This window comes from Diprion similis, chromosome 11, assembly GCF_021155765.1.
Source record: "Diprion similis isolate iyDipSimi1 chromosome 11, iyDipSimi1.1, whole genome shotgun sequence".
NCBI classification, from domain to species: domain Eukaryota; kingdom Metazoa; phylum Arthropoda; class Insecta; order Hymenoptera; family Diprionidae; genus Diprion; species Diprion similis.
This window is the reverse complement of record NC_060115.1, coordinates 7,973,231-7,981,700: the sequence shown is the minus strand read 5'-3', so window position 1 is coordinate 7,981,700 and position 8,470 is coordinate 7,973,231. Positions and strand designations below refer to the sequence as shown.

At 31.7% G+C, this 8,470-nt stretch overlaps 1 protein-coding gene across 2 annotated transcripts in view; it reads right to left on the bottom strand.

Moving 5' to 3' along the window:
* Nucleotides 1-1,815: 1,815 nt before the first annotated feature.
* LOC124412598 (ubiquitin-like protein 3) overlaps nt 1,816-8,470 on the bottom strand; it is a 32,377-nt gene continuing 25,722 nt past the window's right edge. Inside the window, exon 4 of one of the 2 annotated variants that reach the window (XM_046892609.1) lies at nt 1,816-7,775. In XM_046892609.1, coding sequence (XP_046748565.1) covers nt 7,711-7,775 — 65 coding nt within the window. In that variant the 3' untranslated portion in view covers nt 1,816-7,710. Of the gene's footprint in view, nt 7,776-7,987; nt 8,132-8,470 lie in introns of those variants that run through there. The other variant, XM_046892610.1, reaches the window with a different exon arrangement.

Sequence of the window (8,470 nt, the reverse complement as noted above, 5' to 3'; positions counted from 1 at the left end):
AATGGTTGCTTAATTTTGTGAAGTAACATATTCCTATGACGATTTTTTAAATTCCCACTGAAATCCACGACCCAACGTGCCTCATTACTCTCTCAATTCGTAATCCTGGCATCACGATCATGGGCATAGAGAATTTCATTTCCCCATTCTTTAGACCAGGAGTTTTCATGGATGCGCATGGTGAAGTCCAGTCAGGGCAACTCCGCTATTCATTTGATGTTTATGGACAGCAAACTGCTGCCGCAATATTTTTCTGCCTAGTTCCAGTATTTTGCGAAATGATGAGGTGCTTCCACCTGATGCGAAATTCGGAGCTTTTCAGAGTGGACTTGTACTCTGAATTGCCTGTGAATAAGAGTCTGCTGGTGCGCATCCACGAAAACGCATGGTAACGTCGTCGATTTATTCGCTCCAGTGGATTCAAATTTCAAGACTGCCATGTAAGATCACTGATGCACCCTCTGAATGATGATTATCTTTCAATGTCGTATTTGTTATTGATTGATAGCCAAACGATTTCAGTTCAATATAAGTCGCCCGAAGGATAGACCAAACGAGCCTAATAGTTTAAAACAAAGGATATCAGATGTCGTAATATAATATTCTTTGGATGATTCAGTGGAATTGCTCAATTTGATCAGTTATGACAATATAATAACGTAATATATTGAAAACTTATTGTCAGATGAACCTGACTATTATATAGTCAATAAACATGATATTAATCAACATAATATTCATAACGAACGTAAGATCTGATGGAAAGTAGCTTGGTACCTAACTTGTTATGTTCTAATTGGCAAAATTCAATACAATTACTTACAAAACGCACAGAATTGCGAATTACAACACTATAACTGTACGTATAATCCGCCTAAGTGTAGGCAACTATATTCACAATTCTATCGTAACGGGTTTGTTGGTGAATTGTTTGTATATGAAAAATGAGTTAGAAAAAATTTTAATTAAAAGTATTAATTAAGGACATAATATTATTAAAAATTTCAAGCCAACGCCAAGCTGAATTAAGTGATTTTCTCTTTTCTCCAATCATTTATTCGCGTAGTCGTATGCAATTTTATTAAAAATGTAGAATCACGTTTAATTTTCATGAAACGGATGGAGCAGCAAAATTGAGACACTACTAAAACATTAGCAATGAAAAAGTAGTTAATCTCCATATTGATTCATGCTGAATATGATTAATTTATAGAGACAGTTTCGAATGTTCGAAACCTTCCAATTTGTATTGCCTACCCACCTGTATTCACGTGCTGCGAATTACTGGATGTACTACTCGTAGGGTGACCCATTTGATAAGAACAGATAGTATTTTAATGGAATATGTATATATAATTTGGCCACGCCAATCCAATTGACTGAAAATGATGATAAATTACATTCACATGAGTTCGAAAGCAATTTGATAGTTATAAAACGGATCTAGGGTACAGCGAGGATTGAAATTTTCTTCAATTAGTTTCGCAGCCTAATTCAGAGTCTAGCTAGTTTTATTTAAATTTCACTGCTGATACTCGTTTACGTTGGATGATTAACAATTTTATTAGTGTAAAATTGTTCACGGGACGGAAGTAGAATAACGTACAAAAAGTTTTCCCATTACGTTTTCAACTTTATTTTCTTTAGTCTAAGAGCTCCTCGTTGATTTTACATTAAAGACAAAAATATGATCTAATATTTACAAATTAGGTGTGTAACATAAGCTTAATCGTAAATCTGCTAAAATCAGTTGCTGGATGTTAATTGCAAATACGTACAGAAGAGGCATGTCATTTAAATATTACATTTTTTTTATGCTAGCCTGGTGACATTATAGATTAGGTATTCAGGTTTAGCGAAAAATAGCTTATGTTAGGTGAACCTTATTGTTGAAATCCTTCGTCCACAGGGTCGAATGACGTTTCAAAAAGGGGCTCGAAAATCAATGCTAAGAGTGTAGAATACGTATTGCTGTACACCCATTTTTATTTAGTAAACACTAGGCCAGTGGCAGTGAAATGCAGCAATAGTTCAAGGAAATCTATTATCACTGTAATTACTGATAGGCAGACAAAGTTAATGTCGACTGTTATCTATTCGGCATTGTAAGAGTAAACGAACTAGCAACTATTAGTTACCCTGCGATTACCTCGAATTTATCAACGAGTATTTACTATACAATTTCAGGCAATGGTAACAATCCACTAGTCTCTTTATAAATAAGAGAACATTTCAAAGATAACTTAACAAACTGTAGTTTCACATATTTCGTCATTCAACAAAACGTGTACCCCATATAAACGACAAAATGTAAAGTATAAGAAACCGTGCACGAGTTTGGTAAGCAAACCTCAATGGCCTCAATTACTTGTTAAATGTATTTAGCAATCGGAGCCAGATTGATGGACTAGCAAAACCTAGTTATCACCTCTTCTGTTCCTATTTGCAATAAACTAATTTCATTTTCTTGCATACCGTCTTGAAAATAATAACAAACAAATTGGTTTATTGTTATTTTCGAATGGATGGTTTTGATGAAAATATTCTAAAACATTTAGTATTACTTGAAATATCAATTGTTCTATTTACAGATGAATATTATCTATAATCTAGTAGCATTGATAAACATAATATATGTATGTATATTGTAGGAATTAAGAAACATATATTTTTTTCATAGAAATTATTAATGATTTCATATTATTCTAAACAAAATAATGTAATATGAAAGCAGAATAATTTTCGTAGTGGATTTATTAGTTATTATCATTATTATTATTCTTAATATTTTTTTTTACTTTTAAAATTTTTAAAATTTTACTAACGCGTTTCCAAAGAAGATAATTTTAAAAAATTATTCATACCTATGCACAATCACCTAACAATATATATTCATATAATCTGATACAATATTCATTATTTTATAATCTCTTCATCGAATAACTATTTTCACCATGGACAATTTTTATTCTTGTGTATTTTTAATTACGCCTCGAGTAGTTCATAGTATTGTATAGTTTCATGATACATTAATTATTTTTTTCTACACACATGCGATATAATGGTATCTAAGTCTGTACTTAAAATGGCTAGAATGTAGGCCATGCTACAAATTTTTATAAAATCATATTTAAAAAAAACCTTCTTTCGAACGATGATAATAATAATAATAATAATTAGGCTTTTCTAAAATATGCTTATCTTTCATCTGTAATTCATATACATATATATATATATATATATATGTATACTTTTATCTATTATCTTGGTAAATGCTCAAGATCAATGCACAAAATTTTGCTATTCAATAATTTACATCAACATTCCAACTGAATCAACTTGTTTAAATGATTTCAATATTATTTCTGAGGTAAGCGTGTCATTTCGAATAACTGCAAAATTTGGAACAAGCCAAGGCGTAGTAACGCACCTTTTGCCATATTCGGTACCATCTGAAAAAATCTGAGACTACGTAAGATATTTTTTGGTATTCATATTCGTTAGCATTTAAACATTTAAATGCTCTACAATCCAATTGATATGTAGTCGCGTTACTTTTGCCAAAAATTTTGAGCTATTTACAAGATCGTTCGGCGTTTCTGGGCATCGATATAGGTCGTTCACAAAATTTTGTTTTTAGAAAAAAAGAGAACATAGAATGGAGAAGATAATGAAGAAAAATAAAAAAGGAACCGATATTTTATTTCTATTTTATTGTACAATAAGATCAAGCACAACTTAGCTGTACACGCAGAAATGATTTGACATTAATTTAAGTATTGGTAACTGACTCGTCGAATGATTCATGAAAGGGTACAATATTTTATATTACAGAATTCTTAAAGCTCAAACGTCATTCTACGCTAGCACCATTACTGACATAAGTTCAAATAGCGTGGAATGAATAAGCTTGCCATTACGACGTGTTTCGCAATCCCGATATATATATTTATATCATTTCACTTCAGAGTCACTTATCTTGCTAATATAACGAATGATTATTTATGCTCCGTGTAGTAGTTGCAGTTATCGAGAGTCTCTCGGCACTTTTTGCCTAATTCTTTATACGATAGTTGCTAGTCAACGAAATCACATGGCTTCTGCAGAATGTCAAGATTCGTCTTGAACCTTTGTAATCGTTGTTGGTCTTAATTAGATTAAACATTGAATTTCTATTTTCGCGTGTTCAATTCGTGAACGACCTTAAATTATAATAATACGTCGAAAGAAAAAAAAATTAAAGAATATATATATAAAAAAGAAAAATCCAAAGAGGAAAAGAAAAGTTGTACAAGAAATCGATTAAGGCTATTATTTATTCGTACGTAACATTAATTTAATTATTCAAATAATATAATCAAACATTCAATGTCTTCGAAGTTAATTAAACATATTTTACAACCAGAGTAAGTAGCGGAACTGTGCTCGTACTATGTCAAATATTGTTGCTCTCTTGAATGGTTATTATGCTACGTCAAGTTAAATAAAAACGAACAAAAGAAAATAAAACATTTCAACTGCGTCGCACAGTCTGGACATAATAAGCTCAACGATCGTCTATCGACGTCTGTTAACAAAAAAAATAATAATAATAACAATCATCATCGACGTACTTGCATCCAGAACAGACAACTAAATTCGAATATGCATGTATAATAATTTTCAGTACAAGTTAAATATTTGAAATTAACTCGAAAAACAATTTTAAGTAATTCAGGTATTCTTCTTGCAGTATCATTAGTTTCATTAACATTCAAAATGAGCCAGAATAGCAACATTTAAGATTTGTTGATTCCGCTAAAATTAGGGCTAAGGTATGAAAGACAATGACGTATCGAATTAGTTAACGATTTGAGTTTACTAGCAAATTTATGAGCATATTTCGCGTTTTTCCCTGCCACATATTGATTCTGATATAAACACTTTGTAAGTCAGGTGAGAAAATGAAGTGAACCGAATCACCAATTGCACACGTGCTTAGGTAATTTATCGGAGAATTGAATTATACAGGTGTTTTAAGTAAAGCGACACGACAAAAATGAAAAAAAAAAAAAATTATATTTAATTTATATCAAATATCTGTTACAGAATTGGCAAAGATTACTTTGAGCATCAAAGAAATTATACGGAATAAATAAAATACAATGAGCATCAATTGATCTGATTCTTGAGCAGCTGTGATTATTAAAATTTTAATAGGAAGAAACTATAAAAACGAGAACAAAGTAGAAGAAAAATTCATTATAATAACAAAACGAATGAAAATCAGGCTAAATAATAAATAACTGTCATGAACACAGTGTGGTGACCACGCTTGTGTCAGACTACTCTACGAGTCTTGTCAACCAATGTAATAATTTTAGCCAGGGTTTGTAGCCGAGTCGTTCATAAGTCACAATCATGAAATTTAATGAAAAAAACAAAAAAACAAAAAAAAAAAAACAATTGATAACTGCACGATTGTGCTCTACGAAGAACTGCACTGGACCGTCGTGATTGAAGCGAAAACTAATCGAATCCTTTCAAAGGATTCCATTTTTCAAACAATTACACATGTAACGTTGATTACAGTATTATAGGAAAGCGTTTCGATCTGAACATTTGGGGAATGGATACGATCCGTAAGATATTTGACTAACAAACTGATCAATAACTGATTAGTCAGGTAATTAAGATAACTCGTTAATTAAATACTACGACACTTTAACAAGGTTATACAGTATTTCGGTTACAAACTCTGTTACTTATTTCATATGCGATGAGATTGTTAAATTTTGTTGATTAATTTTATTTCATTTCTTTAATGTTGTTGTTGTTGTTTTTTTTTTTTTTTTTTTTTTACTTTTCTCCTCTTTTTTTTTTAATACACAAATTTAATTTTCATTCACAACGTATACATGTGATGAAGAATATCGATATTTCAAATTTTCGATTTACATATTTTTCTTATGTAAAGCTGGAGTTTACTTGAATTTCTCTTTACATAATTAAATTTCATAAAATTATGAGCGATTAGTGTTGAGCGTTTAATGTAAATCAATAGATAGGTCATGGTGCAGTGTCGATAGTTTTTAAAAAGTGACAGGTACTAATTATTATAGGGTGTAATATACGATTACGGCGTCTGTATGAATTTAAATAAAGGATGACGATAGGACTGAGTTTTGATATGAAACAATGCTGTCGATAATCGTGAAATTTTTATGAATTTTCTTTTGTGTCGTATAATATATATACTTTTTTTCTGTTTTCTTTCTTTCTTTCCTTCTTTCTTTCTTTTCTCACTACACAAGAAGACAATATATATATATACACATCGTTATGCATCGTTTAAGAGTCGTAATACAGTACAGTACAGTTAGTATAGGTAGAGTATGTATAGAATAGGGCTACAACATATTATTACGGTTTCGTTGGACCTAACTATAATAATTATTCTATTTATGCGTGGGTTTAAACCCGTAGCACTGGGTCATCGGATCTATGAGTAAAGCTAAGGGTTCTCCAGCGATCTTCGTATAAGAGCAGGAGCTAACAGAGAATATATTTGATTTTGGTTTTCACAATTTTCATTCTTGTTTTCCGGTTTATTTTTTCATCATTCTTTTTTCACTTCGTTATCCCGTTTCGCCAAAACTACCGTTAATTAGAGATCCAAGGTTGCCTCGTAATCTTAAATTGTGGATACTAAACTCTCAAAGTGGCGTCGTAATAATATTATCATCATCGTTATTATTATTAATATTATTATTATTATTATTATTATTATTATTATTATTTTAAATTTATGATAATAAAGTCTATGGTACGAGAGTTTTCAACTTTGGGTCAACTCTTCTCATACTGTTTTTCATACGTATACATATATTTATGTACATATATATTTCTCTTTTTCACCTTGCTCTCACACGCGTGTATATAATATATATATATACATACACAAATACATGAGAACATATTAAATATATATGTATATATAATATATAATTTTAATAATAGTATGTATATATAATAATATATTCACTACCTGCGTTATCACAACATAAATTTTTACTCCTTTTCGCATTCGCTCAAACATAAACAGTCACTCAAGTTAATCATTTTATATCATTCGCACACTTGTTCTCCATCTATGAAACTTAAACGCTGCGGTGGTGTAAGATAGTGGTTGAGCTTCGAAGCACGGTAGTGTCGGCTCAAAATACTTTATAGAATCTTGACTCGGGGTTGGGTTGTTAAAGCAATTGTTAAGCCCACCCTCTCTGGCTTATACATATAAATGGTAAAATTTAGTCGGCACAGATTACGGTTCGGCTCTAACTCTGGCTGGTAAATTTTATTTTACACGTAGCGATACTGGCGAGTGTGAGAAAATTCATAGCGAAGATCGCCTTGATCCAGTTACACAATTGAGACTGTTAAGAAACTGAAATGAAACAATAATACCAAATTGTAATATACACAAATACCGTATGTGTTGTTGTTGTTTTCTTTCTCTTTCTTTCCTTATAGCGGTAAATAAAAGGTTGATTACATTTCATTAAAATCATTAACAATCGTTTAGTGTAACCATTCTTACTACACTACGCTGCTTGCGAACTCAGCCACTAACAATTATACATCAGCATAAAACCTTAGAAACCATGGCCCAGCCTGGACGTAGCGTCGGCTCGCTTCAAGCAGCCCTTATATATCCAGGGTAGCCAATATTTAAAGTATGCAACACGAGGCTGAGCAGCAACTGCTTCCGCCGCCTTTACTCTTTTGTCTCTGGTCTGTAACAGAAGCATTTTATTCAAGCACTGCGTGGAATGTAATTTATGCATAAAATAGTATTAAGAATCTGTGTTTAACTTTACGTTTAAACGCAGTTCAACGATCTAGCAATAACCAAAATTCATATAAACTTGGGGGGGGGGGGGGGGGGGGGAGGCCTTTTTTTTATTATCGAAGGGATAAAGGAATACAAATCGTGAATTGATAATAATATAATGAAAACAGAGAGTCTGTCCTCGCTTAGAAATAGATTATTGTACGTTACAGGCATTACAACAGATTAATTTGTATAACTCGAGATTTCATGGCCGCGTATATAACAGCGGGTTGTCCGCTGTTCGATGTGGCTGAAGACCTACGAATACATTGAGTAGGGTCAAGCAGCACGTGATATGTGGAAATGATTAGTTGCACCGAGAATTACGCTTGATGAGAAGGAAAGAAAAAAATCTACATGTATGTATATACATATATACATATATATGTGCGTATGTTTGCGAAGTAATAGACGTTGTTGGACTACAGGAGAGTGAAAGTTTAGAATCATCAATTACTGACAATATTTATCATATGTACGATGATAATTACAAGTGTGGAAACACTTGGAAATTTCCATATTAACACATTAATTATACAGCGAAGAATTATTATCAAGGATAACGATATCTATGCAATTGTACAATATCGCGATATT